The sequence below is a fragment of the Rousettus aegyptiacus genome, unplaced genomic scaffold (assembly GCF_014176215.1).
Source record: "Rousettus aegyptiacus isolate mRouAeg1 unplaced genomic scaffold, mRouAeg1.p scaffold_m13_p_16, whole genome shotgun sequence".
Lineage (NCBI taxonomy): Eukaryota > Metazoa > Chordata > Mammalia > Chiroptera > Pteropodidae > Rousettus > Rousettus aegyptiacus.
The window spans coordinates 2,631,206-2,651,211 of NW_023416291.1; the positions used below are offsets into that span (position 1 = coordinate 2,631,206).

Genomic DNA, 20,006 nt, shown 5'->3' on the forward strand with positions numbered 1-20,006 from the left:
GGGCGTGACCCGGTGGCAGGCAGGGGTAGCTAAGGGGCATGCTTTCCTCTCCTTGGTTTTCATCCAGCCCAGTCATAACCCCCTTCGGCCTGGGCCTCCGTCTCCGTACATGCAATAAAGGTTAATATGGTGCCTCGTGTGTTTAACCTTTTCTGGCTTTATTGTGCCTTTGGTTTCATGTCTGTTCCCTCCGGGAAAATGTTAGGTGAGGTACTTCAGGTCAGGAAGGAGGGCGGGACTGAGATTCCCACGCTCTGAGCTCAGGGGCAGCATACAGACAGGAATGTTCAAGAACAGGAGCTTTGGAGCCACACTGCTTGGACTCGAACCCTAGCTCCCCAGTTTAGTAAGTTCTTTAACCTTGCTGTGCCTTAGTTTTTAATTCGTGAAATGGAAATGAACGGGGATAACGAGAGTGTTTACCTCACAGGGTTTGGGGAGGGTTAAATGGGACAATAAATGTACAGTGCCGAGCACGGTGCCTGGGCCACACTCGGCACGGTTCGCTTTTGCATTTCCACTTATGTGCGTGCGTATTTCACATCTGCTGCAAGCGATCAGAAAGCTTCCGAGGAGCTAAGGCCGGTGCCTGCTTTTGCCATTACAATGTGCACCGCCCGGTCCTGGCCCCGCCCCCAGGCCCGGGAGGGGGCGGGGCGCCGCCGATTCTGGGCGGGGCTCGGCGGCGCGCCTCGAGGCGCCGGCGCCGTGACGTGAGACGTTACCGGTTGGCGCAGCCGCAGTGACGCCCGGCCCCAGCTCGGGCCCCTCCCGTCCTCCTCCGCCCTCCTCTCTGTCAGTGGCCGGGCCGGGGCCGGACCTTGGGCGGCGGGGCTGGACCTCCGGCGTCGGGCCCGGCTGGCGGGGCTAGAGGGGTGGGCGCGGGCAGAGCTCCGCAGGCCGCGTCGGATCCGCGTTGCCGTCCCCGCCCGAGGCCCTGGGCGTCCTCCGATGAGAGGCCGGACGGTTCCAGGCCGCCCCGGCGCTCGCCCAGGTGAGGGGACGCCGCCGGGTTGGGCTGGGTTGGGTGGGCAGCGCTTCTTCCAGCGTCTCCGGACCTCGGTGGGTCGGAGCCGGGGAGGTTCGGCTGCGTCGCGGCTGCCGGCTGCGGCGCCGGCGCTTCCCTGAGCCTTTTGCTATCCTTACCTGCCGCGCTGAGACCTCCAGACGGTGTCGGAGGTCAACGGGAAGGCCTGGGAGGGCCATGACAGGTGGCTGGGGGCTCGGATGCCGGAGCGGCCTCTGCGGATGGTGATGAGGCGGGTGGGCGGTGCCCGCTCGCTGCGGTGCGGACTCCCAGGGAAGGACCGTGCACCTGCAAGCTCAGGCTTCAGCCTTGCTGGCGGCACCTGGCTGCAGCGGACCCCCTCCTCTGACCAAGGGCGGTGGAGCCTTTGACACCCCCTCTCTTCCCCAGGCGTGGTGTGTTTTGTATTTTTAATTGGTGCCTGCTGAGTCTGCACTACGGAAGGGTACATTTCAGCGGAAACACTAACGTTGATCAAAGGAGGGTGAAAGGAAGTTGATTTTCCTTCTGCAGAGTGTTGTCTCCCACCTCACAGACCCATTCTCCACATCCCCCAACTCGTTGGCCTCACTTTTGACAGTAGAAAGTTACGGACGCTTGTTAAAGGAAAAGAGTTCTTGTAAATTTCCTCTGTAAGGAAATCATGGTTTTGAAACTGCCCAAGCCTTGTGAGTTTCATGTTGCTGCTTTCACTCTGCGCATGGCAATGAGCTGATTTATTCTGAGTTTAGGAGACACATAAAGTATAAAAACATGCATTAACCAGAATATTTATATAACTATCGAGTGGTATATTATGTGCATGTATTATCTCATTTAATCACCATAGCACTCTTATCCTGTAAGGTCTATTATTCTCATTTTATAAATGAGAGAACTAAAGCTCACAGCCCTGAAAACCTCGCCCAAAGTCAGATCTGTGATTTAAACCAGGTGATCTGGCTCCAGTGTACTGCCCCTCAGCAGTGTGCTTCATCATCTCCCAAGATCTTAAGAGTTTGCACGAGGATTTTTATTTGATAAAGACTGTCATGTGCTGGGAATAGGAAGGAAACTGAGGGACTGTTCTTGCCTCTGGCAGAGACCCAGAAGTATGAGAGAACAACTTTTTCAAAGCCACACTTTGGGTATGCTTTCAAGGTTGGGTTTGACCTCTAGAGCCTGCTGACCACCAAAAATCATGCTCTTTCTATAAGTACAGAGGTTTTGAAACAGTTGGAGTTTGGAAATTGTGGTCTTATTTTAGATTTTGGAGAATTCCTTGTTTGGAAACTTTAAAGAAGGAAATGTAATATTGGACTAACATTGACGACCCAGTGCGGTTGCGAGCATGCAGGTGTAATCAGATCATTTCATCTGAAATGGTGCAACCGCTGAAAATGCCAGAGTATCTTTTATAATTGGTGAAAATGCTGTTTTTTCAGGTTTGTTCAAATGAAACACTGCAGATGGGCCTTCTGAAGATAAGGAGAAGGGAAAACAACATTGAAGACTGAGAACAGAAATTTGGGGTAAATATTTTGGCTAGGTTAGAAAGAAATCTCATTTCCAGTTAAAGCTCCCATAGAGGCAGTCTGACTTCTTGCTTCAGTTGTGTTTTAAGTGGCTTCAGTGGTCAGGGATTGGGGGCGGGGTGGTGGTGGGACTCGGCTTTGGAACCATCGATATCTGACGGCTGAGTCATGTGCTCGGCTTGCGTATAGGCAGGAGAAGGCCACGGACAGCGTTGATTTGATCCTCTGTCAAGTGTCACCAGGCTTTTCTCTCTTTTGCTTGCACATTGATCCACCCGTGTTACAAAGGGTTTTAGAAAGAAGTGAAAAAAATGAAGAAAATTAGTCGACTTTTGGGTTGCTCACCACAGAATACTGTGTAGGATCGAACGGAAGTATATTTTCACTGTGAGTTGTATGGAGAATGGTCAAGACATGGGCGAACCTGATTACGAAACGTGCACTTCATTTCATAAATATTTGTTGAGTACCATAGCTGCTGGCCTGATTTCAGGCTTCAGCTATTAGAGTAATGAATTTTTTTCTAGAAGGTGATATTTTTGTGAACCTGTACACTTTCTTGATTTTGCATGCAAAGATGTTTTTGGTTGGTATAAGACTAGGGAAGCGGCAGTGTGCAACCGTGTGATAAATACTTCGTGTTTTAATAAAGGCGGGTGTACGACTCCTGCTGCTTTGAGTACCGTGGGAAGCTCGGGTTCTTACACGCTTCATTGTAGCATACTGTTTTCATGTTAAAGATAGTGGTAGAATTTCAAAATTTCATGGGAGGGTAAGAAAATCAAGTCTTTAATTTGAGGAAATCTGGGGGAATTTCTGACAGATGGGAGTGGTGTGGTCAGAGAGGGAGTCTGGGTGACGAACCGGAGCGATGAGCTCGGCGGCGTGGTGATCAGGCAGAGGCCGTTGTACTAATCCGGGTGGGAGGGAAGCAGTGACATCGGGCATCAGGGACAGAGGTGAGTGGGCGGAGGGATAGAATGGGTAGGATTCGGGGGGTCGAGGGAAAGCGAGGTACCCTCCTAGTCACGGTCACGTTAAACACTTGCAGGGTGAGCGGTATGGCTTGCTTGCTGTCTGGCTCGGGAAACCGGGGGGATCCTGGGGCCATTTGCTGAGGGAATTTAGGAAGAGCAATGGATTGGGGAACATGGTTAGAAGAGATCAGGTTGGTTCAGAGTAGTATATTCTATGTGAGGTATCCGTGACTTCCAGGAAATGCCATTAGGCAGTTGTATATATGGATCTAAGTTAGGAAGACTCGGCTCGAGATATAAATTGGGGAGCCTCAGTTTCCGGATGATAGTTAAAAGCTACGGGAATGGATGAGATCACTCAGGGAGCAAATGTGGGTAACAGAAATGAGGAGGAACGCGGGTACTTAAGGGTCAGGTGGGAGGAAAACAAACCTCAAAGGACAGGAGGGTGGGCGGGGAAGTAGGAGAAGTCAGGGAGTCATAGCAGTCAGTGGAAGAGCTGCGTCTGGAGAGAAGGAGTGAGGCGGACTTGGGAGATCACTCACCATGAGGACAGCACGAGCATCCTGACTGGGCGTGTCGGGTCACATGGCGACCTGCGCAAGAGCAATTATGTAGGTGCAGCCAGTTCACACTGGGTCAGAGATAAGGACATTGAAATATCTGCTGTACTTTACTCTTTCAGAAAGTTTGGTTTTGAATGGAGTAGAGAGAGGGTAGCTAGAGATATGTTTCCGAGAGGGCTTTTGTTTTCTAAAAGTGTAAGTGATGAGTACATTTACAGTCTTTATCTGCTGAGGATAAAAACCATCGGAAAATATGAAGGTAGAAGAATAGGGAGAATAACTGGTAAAGGTCACTGACCAAGCCAGAGGGGTGGAGTACGAGGATAGAGGTCAAGGCTACTTTAGATAGACTTCTGCTGAGACAAGAGGTGATGACGATTACGGATACAGAGAGAGTGGGAAGCGGCGGGGTAGAGGTTGCTTCACAAAGTCCGTTCAAGAGACACCCACTCGTGGAAGAAAGAGGAATCACTCGTGGGCTTGGCAGCCTTCTCAGGGTGCTCCTGCTGACTTCTGCTTTTTTGGTGAGGAGGAGAAGGGTAGAGCGAGGGTTGTTAGCCAACGATGACAGGTGTGACTCATCAGGGTAGAGATACTTTGCAGATACCTTGCAAAATTATCTTTCTCATACTTGTTATTGCTGAGTAACAAGTTATTCCAAAATTTAGTGGCTTGAGACATTTATTTTCTCAGAATTTCTGTGGGTTGGAAATTTCAGAGTGGCTAAGCTGGTGGCTTCTGACTTAGGGTCTCTCAAGAGGTTGCAGCCAAGATCTTGGCTGGGACTTCAGTCATTTGGCGACTCAACTTAGGCTGGAAGGTTTGCTTCCATGATGGCTCACTCACATGGCTGTAGCCTCAAATCCGCACCCTAGGACCTCTCTAGGGCTTTTTAAGTGTCCTGATAAGGCAGCTGGCTTCCCCTGGGGCAGATGACCCAAGCGAGAGAGCAAGGAGGAAGCTGCGATGCCATTTGTCACACACCATTGCCTCATCCGTGATCTTTTACAACTGCATCAAGTCCAGCCCCCATGTGGGAGGGGAATTAAATAAGCTCCACCTCTTGAAGGGAGGCCCATCAAAGAATTCTGGACATATTTTAAAACTGTGCTTGCTCAAAACGTGTCCTTCCAGCCAGGGAGCCCGGATCTGTTGATTCTCTGAACGGCGCCACCGTGACTGATAAGCGCGAGGGTCAGCAGCGGGGCTCTGCCCCGCAGCCGGCCCCCCTCTCCTGAGTCTCTGGCTGCGGCGTGGTGGAGGGTGGTGGAGATTTGGCGGCGGGGGGGGGGGGGGTGCGGACTGTACATCTTTTGGTGGCTGGCGCAGTTTCCTGTGGATTCGATTAAAACAGATCCCCTTTTATGTGTCAGGCTGAGGGCCAGGCTGCATCGCCTAGGGAATGCCCCCAGGCGCCAGGAGGCGATCTTTTCACAGATATCAGGCTGTTCTGATGACACATATGTAAAACGGTAAAAATAGGTTTGAAATAAGTGCAGATGTTATTTTGTAGTTTGTAAACCATTATATGTGAATATTTGTTTTTAGATTGTATGTCTTTTCAAAGCGTGTTCTCCCTTTAAATAATTTTATTTTTTATTTATTTTTATTTTTTATTTTTTTTTAAAGGAGGAAAGGGAAAGGCCACGTTGTAAGGTTAGCTCCTGGATTTTAAATGTCTAGTTTATGGATTTTTCAAAGCGTTGAAAAATATGAGAACCTTTTTTCCCAGTTTCATTGAGTATAATTGACATATAATACTTTCTTGAAGATGAAAAGGATCATGTAGGACTGTCTTTGGCCCTGAATACATTGGAAATACTTGCTTATCTTTGGCCGTAGCTGATAATTATGTACTTCTATAATGATGCACTTATTTCATTCACATGTCTTCCTTCATACTACTGGAGTAGTAAGTAGTGTGTGACTTGCAAGGTGCATCTCCTGTTGGGGTCTGTAATTGATGCCTTTCCCTTGGGTTTGTAATTGACCTTGAGCGGTAGTGTGTGAGAGCTCCCCCTTCTGGCCTCCTGTCTTCGCATTTTCTTTTTTAAATTTTATTTTATTATTTGTTTCAAGTATACAGTGTACATTGATTAGATTTTTTTATAATTTATAAAATGATCCCCCTAATTGCTCCTCCTCTCGCTGGCCCTCCGCCCAGCCAATATACGAGTGCTAGCTTCATTCCCTGCGCCGCGCCCCCCCCCGTCCCGCGCCCCCCATCCCGTGCCCATCTATCAGCTACTAATTTGTATTTCTTTAAAGCTTCGCCTTTCCCCCAGCCCCCCAGCTCCCTCCCCTCTGGCCGTCGCCGGACTGTCCTCTACATTTGTGAGTCTGTTTTTGGTTAGTTTGTTCTTTTTGTTTCTTAGGTTCTGCATATAAGTGAAATCATATGGTATTTTTCTTCCTTTTCCTGACTCCATTACAAATGATATTTCCCTTTATTAATTTTCACAATACTTCTTATTGTTGAGATAAATATCTTTAAATAGATTTCAGAATGACGACGTCTTTCTTATTGTCAGTCAGAGTATAATAACTAAACCTCAATCTCAGAGTGGTAAAATCAGGACATTAAAAATATGACACGTTGTCTTATATTTCATATAGAAACATGGACATGTTTTGTTGTTTGTTGTATTTTTGCTTTCTTATCATTGAAGAAATGAGAATGTGATTTAATAACTTTCATATTTATTCACCTTTTCTTCTCCATACATGATTTCCTCGCAGATAAACAAATCTCTGATTCTAAATTTAACCTTTCAACTCTTTTAGGCCTTTAGATGCTGCTCTGGAAAAACCTCAGTAATGGATCAAAGGAAGAACGAGAGTATTGTCCCCAGCATCACTCAGTTAGAAGATTTTCTCACCGAACACAATTCCAACGTTGTCTGGCTCCTTGTTGGTGAGTAGAGTGTGTTTTCTTATGCATCGTTGTCGTCTCATGTGGGTCAACAGCTGCCGCATTTTAAGTAGCGATGCTTACAGGGCCGTTCGTTTATTTTTGAGAGAGACAATTTTGATCTTTCTCTGCACGTTTGTTCCAGGAACTGCTCTTTCCTTAGGCGGCCCCTTGCATGACATAGGGGAGGAGAGGAGAGACCTTGCACTCAGCCGCTCTCTCCTCTTCTGTGTTCATCCCCCACGGGACGTGTGGTGGGACCCAGGTAGAGGCGACGTGTGCACAGGAGTTGTAATGATTCAGGCTCTATAGGTAGGGTGAGGTTACCATTTGAGTTCTATTTTTTTTTCATTGACGGAAGTTAACTATAGTAATAATGAAAGCCAAAAAAAGTAAAATGAAGTACAATGCAGTATGACATAGGACTTCATAAAAGTCCTGTTTGCAAATCACCTTTAGTTTAAGGGCGTAGCTCTTCCTTATTTTTTATCTGTCCCCTCTCCTGTCACCTAGAATTTCTCTGACTTTTCTGTAGTATACAACTCCTTTCTTTAAGGAAAAAGCAGAATAACAGCCAGAAAAACATTGCGTGCTTGTTTGATCTTGCCGTTTTACTCCTGGCCTTATGCTGTTGAAGAGCAGGGCTGGGGACCCAGTTCAACGAAAAGGCCACACTTCCTAGGCCGTCGGACGCTGGAAACGTTCGTTCTCAGCAGATGCTTCTTGCTTTTCTGAATGGCCCACAACAACCTGCTCTGGTTTACAGTAAAAATACAGATGAGTTTAAACGTAAAACATAATGCTGTGTGTTCAAAATAATTTTTCAAAAGAATTGTTCTAAAAATAATTTTTATGGACAAGTCATAGCACTTGCTACATCAAAGCTATTACCATCCATCTAAGCTACTGTGAGAAATGTATTTTGACTTTCAGTTACTTCTTTGTTTTATCTATATTAAGTAATGTTTTTTAAAAAGTTAAGAATATAATGCTAAAATGTTGCTAAAAGGTTACACGTTAAATTGCTTTATATTACTTTGCCTTGATTTAGAAACTTATTATACTTTTTAAATTGACAAGTAAAAAATTTATCAGAAAAGGCTTTCTTTTGTTTTATCTTTTGTATATTCATAAGCTAGGTTTTTTTGGGAATCTTATAAATTTTATAAGTGACTATGGCTCTGGAAAAATGGTCAAATTTGGAATATCATTTACTTCAGCATATTCAATAAAAGCAGGCGTTCTTAAAAATAAGTTACCAGCTTATCAATTACAGCCAAATAGTACAAGATGTCCTGTTCAATACAGATATACCTTTGGTAGACTAAAATTTCCCCTTATTTCCATTATTTTTTTTAAAAGAAGAGTCTATTGATGTAAAAAAACAGTGACTTTGATTTAAAAAATCATCAATTTTCTTTCTTTTTAAGTGACTTTAGTTTTTAGGAAATACTTCAGGAATGAACTTTCAGCCTAATAAAGGTGGATATTTTTCAGAATATTCAGAAATACGGGCTTTCTCATATGTTTAATAACTAGGACAGTACAAAGCAGTGAAAAAGGAAACAGGGACAAAAGGAAGCAGATTGCTTTAATCGATCTGCTGGGAATCTGTTTTATTTTTTAAGGTGGCATCGGTTAACGAATCCAGCAAGTTTCAGCCGTACACTTTAATAGCAAGGCATCTGTCTATTCACACCGTGTGTTCACCTCCGTAGTTAGATTTCTTTTCTGGTTAGTGACTAAAAGAGGATGAGGAAAGCTGGGCAAAGCGGAACCCACCTCTGATTTTAAAGCTCCAGGTATTACCTCGTGAGAGGACATACTCCCATGTCTAAGGAGATTCTGTCATTTCCGAATGCGGTAAATGACCTTTCACTAACGCATTTTCACTGAGACGTTAAGGTGATTGAAAGTGACGTTTTGCATTTTTTTTCTCCCAACAGCTACCATTTTGTCCTGTGGATGGATTATTTATCTCACATATTATAATTCTCGGAATGTTGGTCTTATTTTAACATTGGTTCTTAACAGATTGTACAAACATGGCTATATCCATATTGGTAAGTTCGAGTAATACTGCATTTTTTCTTCTATGTAATTTTGAGGTATATATCATAAATTTACATTTTAGAGACAGGAAGTAGCTTTGGAACCGTAGCCTCGTTTCATGAAGGGTAAATTGGAATTTCTCTATGTCAGATTATGTTCTTACCTCATTCTTTGGAAGCGTTTTACAGTAACTTTTTTACCTTTTTTGCTTATGAAAGATGCTTGTTAAAGTATTTGAAAAATATAGAGTTTCTAAAGTTCAATGAAGTTTCTTTTGCTGGGTTTTTTTTTTCCAAGTAACTCGTACTTTAAAAATCTGTAAGTGGGAATCACCTTGTGTATTTCATTTTGCGGCCTGCTTTGATTATTTAGTTTCTGACTAGTGAGTGGGAGGTTTGTATGGATAGGATGGTGTAGTCGAAGCGATGCTGTGGAAAGCCCTAAGCCAGCGGCAGAGGGGGGAGGGGGCGCCGAACAGAACCATTCTCACCTTCCCTGGAGTCACAGACCTCGCAGAGGGCGTGGATAAACTTCTCTCAAACGCAAATCGTCTTCCCTTGATTTGAGGTAATGACTGGTTCCTGGAGTCACCCGAACTAACGGAGAAAAGTGATGACTTGGTCGCTGCTCGGGGTTTATGTCCTGGCTGGCTCATCAGGGGACTCAGCCATGTAAAGCAGTCTTTCAGCCGGCGACCTTCATGTTCGTCTGGTTGCCTGGTCCATAGCAGTGGTGCTTGCTGCGCTTTCTGAGGGAAGGATGATGGAAATTAGGGAGGCCGTAAACACGAGGAAGGGAGTCAGGAGAGAACACGCAATTATCGGATACATCGAACGCCAAGATTCTTTTAAGCTTTAAGGGCTCTGCTGTCTATCAAAACAGCCATGTTAATCACTGCATTTTTCTTATATACAGGCTCCTTTTCTTTCTCCGTTCTCTCTGGAAAAGTCATGGTTCGTGAAATCTATTACATTACAGAGGACATGTCTATTAGGTAAACAAAACAAGCAGAAAAAAATTAAAAACTATCTTAAACTTGAAATATTGTAAAATTTTTTTGATTATGATTATTTAATGTGATTTACTTCTTTAAATAAAACCATAAGTCAAAAATCATTGTTTTTAGTAAATCATGCCTAGTGAATTGATGTTTTAAAATGTTTCCATCAGTGGATTAATTTAGCTAAGGGTTAGACTGGCAAAAGTTTACTGAATAGCAGTTTTTAGAAATATCTCATTTCATTCCAAGATGAAAAATTGAGCCATTGAATTGCCTGATCACTGCCAGTGTAGAGTTCACGGTGGTCATTTGTTACACAAAATAAGGCTCAGAGATGCTGGTAACGTTCACCCTCGGGTCCTTAGGAGGTGATGAGTTTTTAGAGTTGTTCAGCATCTGTTAACATCTCTAATTTCACTTTAAGAAGGAAACTCAAATCTGTAATGAGAAATGATAATATGTTTGATATTGCCTTTTCTCTGTAAGCTTTGAAAGAGAAGCTTACTCTATTTTTGTGATTTTCTTCAAACTTAGATAGAACTTGAAAGTTTCGAATTAGTTGAGAGGTGCTGGGGTTTGGCAACATTTATACTTCACTTGAAACAGCAGAGGCAACTTCTTTGTGAGTCTAGAATTACTTCCAAATTAAAAATAACAAGTAAAAGTTAAGCGGCTACAAGTTCATTCTTTTGGAGCATGAAGGGTTTGTCATCACAGAAGTGAGAGACTATCTTTAAAAGTTTCCCCTAGTGTGCTAATGTCCCCGTTCAGGATCTGGCTTTTTGTTTATGCAGTTTTTACTCCCTTAGATATTTACAAAAGAAAAAGGTTTTCTGTTAGCACTTCCCTTTCCTGTTGACTGTAATCTGGTATTACCCAAATGGAAGAATTGAATTTAGACCTATACAGATCTTTTCTTTTCTTTTTTTTTACCTGGAAGATTATGAAATATTTAGGCATGCCAGTGTTCTCTTGAGAATTTTTTGTATTTCCTTATTCATTATCAGTTGCTTGCATTTTATAATAAATAATTAAGAAACAAGTTAAGTAAATTGTTACATAAGTTTTCATTTCTGTAATTTGGTTTGCTTAGAATTCAAGATGGATTTATAATTTTTCGGTGGTGGAAAATGTATAACCCAAAGCAGAAACAACATGGTGAGTTTTCACTTTTTCATGTGTTTGAAATCTTTAATCATATAATCAGTTTTCATTTATGGATATTGAAATGTTTCACATTTTATAATAGGTAAAAATATTTTTAAAAGCTTTGGAGTGTACAAAACTTTGATTTTATCCCAGTGGGCTAAAAACCCTTTAGCAGCTTTCCTCTTGCCTGGTAAAATGTGGTTTCTTAGGCTGTCATTTATTCAGGGCCACCCTCCCCATGACCCTGACCCACATTTCTGGCCTCACCCCCTGCTGCGTCGTGGCCCTAACCGGTACTGTGGTCCAGCGGCCTTTCCAGCACCTGTTAATCCTTCTGCTAAGACGCCTCTATCCACGCCTCTGCCGGATGCTGCTGCTCATTCTTATTTATCTAGCGTGGCAAAGGCGAGCAGAGGAGAGGCCTCGCGGGCTCTGCACTGTCCCCCGGTTCTGCTTCGACCATTTGTGTGCTCCCGCCGTCTCACAGCTCCGCCCCAGACCTTCGTCCCACGGCTCTCCGAGGGCTCTGGTCTGTGGCTACGCCTCCTGCTGGCGCTGACCGCACCAGGGCCTTCCGGGGACAGGAGACCTTGTCCTCACTCTCTCGACTAGCAGTTGCCACACTCTCTGTTCTCAAGACCCTTTATGTTCTTCTGCGTTATTCAGGACCTCAAAAAGCTTTTATTTATATAACGTACCGATATTTATTTCACTACATTTGAAGTTAAGCCTGATAATTATAAAACCTTTTTAGTTCGTTAAAAATATCTATACTCCATTACTTTGCGTTTATTATGTTTTTACACGTCGGGTTGTCGAAAGGCTGGGATCCCTCCGTGGGTGTCGTAGCTTTCCTCAGCGGCAGGACTCGTAGTCGGCGCCCAGAGGAGCCCTCGCCTACACCGAGTGGTTCTGGGCACCAGGGGTCCCGCGGTGAGCAAGGCGAGCCCCTCCGCGGACGGACGCCCCGGTCCAGCAGCCGAGTGGGAGGGACTCGGAGAAGCGGCGGGTGACTGTCCACAGCGTGGAGGAACGAGGAGGGGGCCCTGGCCCCGAGGAGGGGGGTGGCGGCAGCGCCACGAGGGGAAGTCAGGAAAGCCTGTGCTGGTCGCGGATAGACAGACACAGGAGGTGAGCGAGGAGGTGAGCGACCGTGACGGTCGGGAGGAGCGCGTCCCGGTCGCCGTGTGAAGTGGGGCCAGCTCGCTCGGAGCGCGGGTCGGGAGGGAAGAGCGCGGGCCCCAGGATTTCAGGCGTCGCCCACAGGACTCTTCGTCTGAGCGGAGGAGAAGCGCTGGAAAAGGAGCGAAGAGTGGCCCTGGCTAGGGGCGTTTGCTTTTCCTCTGTGTTAAAGGTCTGGCCCGTGCGGAAAGCAGTCGGAGGGGAGTGAGGGCGGGAGCAGGGACCCTGGGCGGGGGCTGTCGTGTTGCATCGGCAGTGACGGCGACTGCGACCTGGGCCAGAGTGGTGAGGAGCGGTGGAGTCTGGTCTGTGTGGAAGTAAAGCCAGCGGGCTTTGCTCAGGGCGTCCGGGGCGGGGAGGAGACGCAGCAGGTTCTGGGCCTGAGCAGTGGGGAAGGGGCACGTGCTGCCGGGGGGGCTGGGGGACCTGGGGGGGCCGGGGTGGGTTCGCGTGGGAACATCAGCCGATGAGCGGATGTGCCAAGTGCGAGACGTTTGTTAGACATCAGTTTGACTCCGGCATTTTAGGGAGAGGGTTGGATGATTACCAAGGAAGGGCTTACACCCAGTGAGGGCTAGAGTTTGATCTACTTAAGTAAAGAATGGGTAGTGATGTTTATTATCAAGTCTTAGAATGCATATGTGTTTTGTGTATTCATTTGTATTAAAAACTGGTGTGTTTCTTACTTTTATTTTAATAATTTGACCTACAGCAAGAAAAGGGGTAAAAACCCTCGATATAGTTTAGGGGCTTGTCTTAACTTTTAGTCATGTGATAAATCTGAAGAAATAAGACTCATAGGTCAAGAGACATCTTAAAAATACCAATAAAGTTACAACTCCCAAACATTAGATTTTTGAAGGATTAGGTTTATCTCCTTTTTATCAATTATCTTAGGAAATAATGAAAAAACCGAGATGAGTAGAACTAAAAGTATTGCCGTGTAAAAAATGAGTGTTGTTTATTTTCCTTACTTTATTTTTGAAATATGAGTGGCAGTGTATTTTTCATTCATTTAAACTAAAATTCATACTTATTTAGAGTATTCGACATATCATATGCCTTTTTGCTAATAATTGAGAAGAAGTCAATTTTGGTGGAAATTTGGTGCCTCCCCACAGGCATATACTGCATATTTAAACCACGGTGAAGCTAAAATGACAGTTAATAACTATTTAAACCACAGTTAAACTAAAATGAAAGTTAATAACAATTCTCTACCCCTTTTAAAAACTAAACTGCACTAACTGGTCATATCTCATTTTAATTGTCTTTCAATTGAGTTTTTCTATAGGGATAAAAATGGGAAAAGGTTTAAAAAGTCTCAAAAACCACATTTTGGGTCCATAACGAAAGACAGTGCTGACTGCCTCCGGTGATGATGCTCTGCCCCGTGATGCTCTGAGATTGTTTCCTCAGTGGAGGGAACATCTATCCCTTTATGTGTGGACTTATCAGTCACTGTTGTTACAGATACTTAATGCGGTTACGTTTTTTATTTGAGCTTATTGTTTGAAGTCTACAGTTTATAAAATCATTTTAGCATTGGGTAATTTTTGAGGACAAGCTAGTATTTATGAAAAATCCTTTCTATGGTGCAGAAGTTCAGATATGAATGTGATGTTTAAATGCATCATACTTTGAACATTTTACTGTTTATATTTTAGTATAAATTGATGGCTATATTCGGGCAAAGTTTTACTTTTACTCCGAAAATGTATTTTCAGTGTAAAATTTTAAAATTCTGGCACTGTACAACCAGAATCTAGAAATTCAGGTTGTTTTAGAATGCTAAATAAAAATACTGTAGTGACATCAACTTTTTCCTTTCTTTTGCCAGGGTTTTACATATTTTAAAAATAATTTTCTTTATCATAGAATTCTGTTTTAAAATAAATAATTTGAGTTACTATAGCTGTGAAAAAAGATTTGACAGAAATTTTTACTAAAGTTTTAAAGTTGACTAAGAGCTTTTTTTGTAATTGGTGTCTTTAGATCCAAAGGCAGAAACCAGATTATACATCACAGTCAATGACTTTGAATTTCATGTCTATAATCGTTCGGATCTTTATGGACGTCTTCAAGAAATGTTTGGTTTGGAGCCAACAATAATTCCACCCAAGAAAGAGGATGATAAAACACGGGAAAATGGAAGAACAAGAACCCAGTCCAAAATTGAAAGGTTCGTTGTCATGCTCAAATTTTATTAATGAATGGGTGTTGGATTTTGTGAAATGATTTTTCTGGATGTATTGATATGATCATTTAGTTTTTCATTTTTAATTGGTTAATGTTAATTGATTTTTGAATGTTGAAGAGCCTTACATACCTACATATCTAATAGTTTTTAAAGTAGATGATGAGACATCTATTATTAATTAAATATTAAGTATTCAGTGCCAGGCATTGAACTGAGGTGCTGTGAGTACTGGGAATATGACAACTGTTCTGCCTGGAGGAAATTTGTAGCCTAGCGTGGGAGTCAGAACAGTTAATAGGAAATTTTAGTGCAAGAAGCATTACCATAGGGACATGAGTAACATTCTGTGGGCACACACAGAAAGATCAGGGAGGGCTGGGACCTGAAGGGTGACAGTTAGGCAAAGACAGCGGGGACGAGTCTTCCCTAGAGGAGACACATCACGTGCCGTAGAGAAGTCATTTGCTGACGCCGGAGCGGACCACGCGAGGGGACACATTGGACTAAAATGGTTTGCAGGGTGCAGGTGCTACACACTTGGCTTTACCTCGGGCCAGTAACGCTGCGGCGTGAGCGGAGGGAGATGAGGATGGAGGCAGGGAGGCCAGATGGAAGGATGTCGTGACAATTCAGGGACGAGATGGTCATCGGCTGCGTTGGCAGGAAGGGGAAGGGAGAAAAGTGGATGGGTTTGAGGCCCTTGGGCAAAGGAACCCATGAGATAGGGTAGATTAGATATGGAGAATGAGTGAGAAGGATGAGTCATCAGTGGGACCACATTTCTAGGTCGACCAGTTGTCCTGCTCAGTCAGGGAGCCTTAGAGAAAGAGGAGAGGTTTGGGCGAGGTAGCGAGGTCAGTTCTGCACTTAGTTTTAAGCCCTGGGGCCACCTTAGTGGAGATGGCCTCAGAAGTCTGATTCAGGAGTTACTGGGTTATTTAAGAGATATGTTTTCATCTGAATTCTTTAGCGAATTGCTATGAGTTTTCATTTCTTAAATTTTTGTGTATGGGCAATTTTTTTCTTACTCTTGGCCTGTCATTTTATTGGGAGAACATTATTTTGGTACAAAGTGGTGGGACTGGAGAAGGAAAAGGATCAGTTGACTTGTTAGAAGTGCTTAAAACAGTAGAAAACATCAAAGTGACTTGTGCCTTGGTCATTTGTTGTTTTAATAATTTTGCCTGTCTTGTAAAATGTTATAGTGTTAACAGGCATGATGGAAGGTGTTAATGACAGCCATGTCATAATTTACACTTTTGATATTCATGCTTGTCATTCTAAAAAACATAGTTTTGTTATTATAGCTTGCCAGTCTAAAAACCAACACGCGATGGAGGGCATTGCAACAGACGTTTTAGGGCCGTTAGTATCCTCGTAGGTGGTCACTGTTCTGTGTACTGGAACAGTCATTAAACGTATTGGGGAAAGTCCGGCTGGTACTAATAATGTGTATTGTGAGGAAGTCAACTGTATCTTCAGGTTTTTTTCTTATATATGTCTGTTTTTATTTTTTCTTCTCAGAGTTAAAGTAAAAACGGAATCTCAAGACCCTACGTCTTCATGGAGATCACTTATTCCAGTCATAAAAGTCAATGTGAGCACAGTAAGTGAATTCTGCTGCAATTACTGTTTCTTGGGTTAATAACAGAATCTTTTATTTTTGCAAAAATAATCTTCACTTAAGAAAATAAAATAATTTTGGTTTTTTTTTTTTGATTCCAGTTTTCATAGAGAGTGAAAGAATCATTTTAACAGTAATACCCTTTTAGCACAAATTTATCAGACCTGAAAGGCTATGTATTTACAAGTGCTTCACATGTCCATAAACACAAGGCTATCAGTGGAGCAGCGTAAACACGTATAGCTGTAAAGTGAAATCGTTTAGTCATCGCTTGAAAACGCTCTTCATTAGGGAACCGCGCGGTCCGAACCGTGCGACGCAGCGTCTCTATGTGCTTCCAGGGGCGCTTGGCCTTCGGGAACCATCACCAGCCTCAGACGCTGTGCATCAACTTCGACGACGCTTTCTTGACGTACACCACGAAGCCGCCCTCCAGCCGCCTGGACCAGTTTATGCACATCGTCAAGGGGAAGCTGGAGAACGTGCGCGTCATGCTGGTTCCTAGCCCCAGATACGTCGGTCTTCAAAACGATGAGTAAGAAACTTTCCTAAAAGTAGCAAGCAACTCCTTTATGTCCAGGGCAGACGTCAGTCGCATGTGTAGTGTCCTTTTAATTTCTTCGTTACAAGTTCGGCGATGGCGAGGTATACTTCTGCCTGTTAAAGCATTAACAGGGTAGTCATGCCTCATGAGGGAAGTGGGCGTGCTGCCCATTGGTAAACTCTCATTTTAAGTGTTTTTCTATGAGAATGTTAACCACCATCAGTTAGAGCACCGGACACTTTGTCCTCTGGAGGCGCGCTCAGTGTGCCTTGCTTCCCTTACAGACCTCCGCGGCTGATGGGAGAAGGCTTCGTGGTGATGCAGTCAAATGATGTCGACATCTACTACTACATGGACGAGCCAGGTAGCGCTTTCTGAAAGTGTGATGCACAGCTACCGTTCTGTTTCTTCTGTGAAATGAGTTATCTAATAACATTTTAAGTCTCCTTACTTAGAATGTACGTAAGCATCGGTAAGCGGTAGACGTGGCTGTAGGGGTGCCTGCCTAAAAAATATCTGTGTCATTGTCAAGCGTAACTAGTGCCTCAGACCAGGAGAGAACAACATAGTAATCTATCCTTCAGATTCCATTTTCACAAATATACCTCAAAATTGCGAATGCAAATGACCATGAGCGAAAACCTCTGAGAATGTGGTGATGGTGAAGGCGGTCCATTTAGCTTAGGGAAAAAGTATCTCAGCACGTTAGATGTGAGGCTTCAAGTTCAGGATCAGCATCCAGCCTACGATGCTTCACCATGGCTTCGGTCTTAAAAAAGTACCTAAGCTCTGGATTTGTAGCCTCCTTTTTCCGACTTCTGATCTTTTTACACTTTTCAGGGGGTTCGTGAGGTCTGAATATCTTAAAATAAAACTCGGGTGCTATTTGCCTTTCTCGCCACGTCGGCGTTTGCGCCCATGGCGCCAGAGCCGTGACGAGGGGGGCTGCTGGAACTTGGGGTGCGTCTGGGCTCCCCGTCCTTCACTGACCCGCGTCCACAGCTAAACAGCACGTGCCGGCGTCACCCTTGAAAGTCTTCGATAAACAGTCGAAATTCTCATCGCGTCTGGCCCTTGAGTAAGCGTTTGCGCGTTGAGTGCGCTGAAATGCCAGGTCTGCGCGACGCACTTCTCCCGTGGCCCAGGGGGCACGTGTGCGGCCGAGTCGCAAGCCGAGCCGTTTGTCCTCCTCCTGGGACGCCAGTGTGACGCGGAGGAGCAGCCAGAGACAAACTGGTTTCGGACCGTTGTGTGAGAATTCAAATTTTGGAAAAATTTGGGTCTGTCTGCCTGAGTTCGACAGCTTTTCAGATGAGACCTCTCCCCCCTCAGTGATATTAACAAACATGATTTTTAGTTTAATAATGAAATTTATCAGTATTAGGAAAAAAAATACGCCTGTCTCAGCTAACCAATGTTTTCCAAATGAAAAATGTGCGATATTACAAAGACATGCTGTGGATAAAAGATTTATTCAGAGCACATGAGAGATCAGTGAACTTTAATGTATCAGGGTGTGAAAAGTTCAGCCACGTGGTTTCAGAGTCCACCTTGCAGCTGACCTTTAGGAAACTACCACTTGTTGAATTTTGGTGTCATGTCAAAGAAGAATACCGGAACTATCAGAAAAAGCTACTGAAATGCGCCTTTCTTTTCTGTCCTCCTGTTTGTGTGAGGCTGGGCTTTCCTCAAATCCCGAGTAACAGATTAAATGCATAAGCAGCTGTGAGAATTCTTTTTTCTCTTAGGCTGTGCATTTAAGAGATTTGCTGAAATAAAACCATGCCAACACGCTCACGAAATTAATTTGTTTTAGAACACATGGTTCTTTTTCTTTAAAAAATATTTTCTTTAAAAATGAAATTAAAATTTTATTTAGTTTTTGTTAACTTATATTTTCCATATTGTCATTAAATTTTTTTAAACATGAAATATGAGTTTATTTTTAAAATAACAAAATTTAAAAAATTGCTGAATTTAAAATTTGAATACAGTAAATTTTGATAAAGAGAATACAAAAGTACCCACTTTGGGATCTTCAATAATTTTTAGGAGTGTAAAGTGTTCCTGAGATGAAAAATTTTTTAGAGCTGCTAATCTAGAGAAATTTTTGGTGGTTATTCTAAGTAACTGCATTTATATTGTATATTCTGCAATGTAGGACTTGTTCCAGAAGAAACAGAAGAAAATATTGAAGGAGAAATGAGCAGTGAAGATTGCAAATTACAAGATTTGCCTCCATGTTGGGGACTGGATATAGTTTGTGGTAAAGGAACAGATTTCAACTATGGGCCGTGGGCCGACAGACAGAGGTACTTGAGTAAATTATATTTCTAACAAGTCTTGCAAATGTATTGAGCTAATACTATAATTTTTATTAAAAGTAGCTTAATATTTTTCTAAGCTATTTCATTATGGCAAGGTAAGATATCCCTAGACATTTTAATCCAAATAATAACTTGTTCGTAGAGAAATTGGCATAAGCAAGTGTGCTCTGAAGGAGCTGGTTCATTAGAAAAATGGCGAATGATCAACGTTTATTAGTTCGTTTTTTCTTTTGTATTTAATCGACGAATATGCTAGCTATTGTTAGGGCTATGCAGATGCAGAGATAAAAGACTTACATCATTTAGTTTTAGTGGAGGAAAAAGAAATAAAAGAGGTTTATTATGTCCTGTAATAGAGGTAAATAAAAAGTCTTGATGAAAAGTCTAGAAGGATACTCTGGCGGTTTGCTGAGGCTGCCCTAACGAGTACCACAGGCCGTGTGGCCTCAGCAACAGAAATTTCTCCCAGTTCTGGAGGTGAGAATTCTGGGAAGAGGTGTTGGCGGGGCTGGCTGCGCCTCAGGCCGCGAGGGCGGACATGTTAGAGGCCTCTCTCCTCAGCTCGCGGACCCCTTCTTCTGAGCCTTCCCAGGGTCTTGCCTTTTGGGTGTCTTGTAGGTCTCTGTGTCCAAATGTCCTCCTGTTAGAAGAGCACCAGCCATGTTGGATTAGTTCCCACCCAATGCCCTCATTTTAACTTAATTCCCTCTGTAAAGACCCCATCTCCAAACACGGCCAAATTCTGAGGTTAGGACTTCGTTTCAGCACACGAATCTTTAGCGGGGCACAGCTCAGCCCATAGCAGGTACCTGTCTCCTATTAAAGGTTAGAGGAGAAGAACTGGGGGAGCCTTTTTGCCAGAGAGAAATGTGAGTCGAGCTTTGAAACATAAGTAAGAGTTAGCCAGGGAGAGAAGGGGAGGGTAAATGACCG

The 20,006-nt window shown here is 43.7% G+C and overlaps 1 protein-coding gene across 7 annotated transcripts in view; it reads left to right on the top strand.

Annotated features, from left to right (window-relative positions):
- The first annotated feature begins 758 nt into the window (after positions 1–758).
- The window catches only part of KIAA1109 (KIAA1109 ortholog), a 113,948-nt gene continuing 94,700 nt past the window's right edge, over positions 759–20,006 (top strand). For 6 of the 7 annotated variants that reach the window (XM_036233450.1, XM_036233454.1, XM_036233453.1 and 3 more), the window contains exons 1-11: positions 760–994; positions 2,452–2,538; positions 6,869–6,998; positions 8,942–9,058; positions 9,963–10,041; positions 11,141–11,205; positions 14,374–14,560; positions 16,103–16,184; positions 16,544–16,737; positions 17,031–17,110; positions 18,908–19,058. In XM_036233450.1, the coding sequence (XP_036089343.1) occupies positions 6,902–6,998; positions 8,942–9,058; positions 9,963–10,041; positions 11,141–11,205; positions 14,374–14,560; positions 16,103–16,184; positions 16,544–16,737; positions 17,031–17,110; positions 18,908–19,058 (1,052 nt within the window). In that variant the 5' untranslated portion in view covers positions 760–994; positions 2,452–2,538; positions 6,869–6,901. Of the gene's footprint in view, positions 995–2,451; positions 2,539–6,868; positions 6,999–8,941; positions 9,059–9,962; positions 10,042–11,140; positions 11,206–14,373; positions 14,561–16,102; positions 16,185–16,543; positions 16,738–17,030; positions 17,111–18,907; positions 19,059–20,006 lie in introns of all 7 variants that reach the window. The other variant, XM_036233451.1, reaches the window with a different exon arrangement.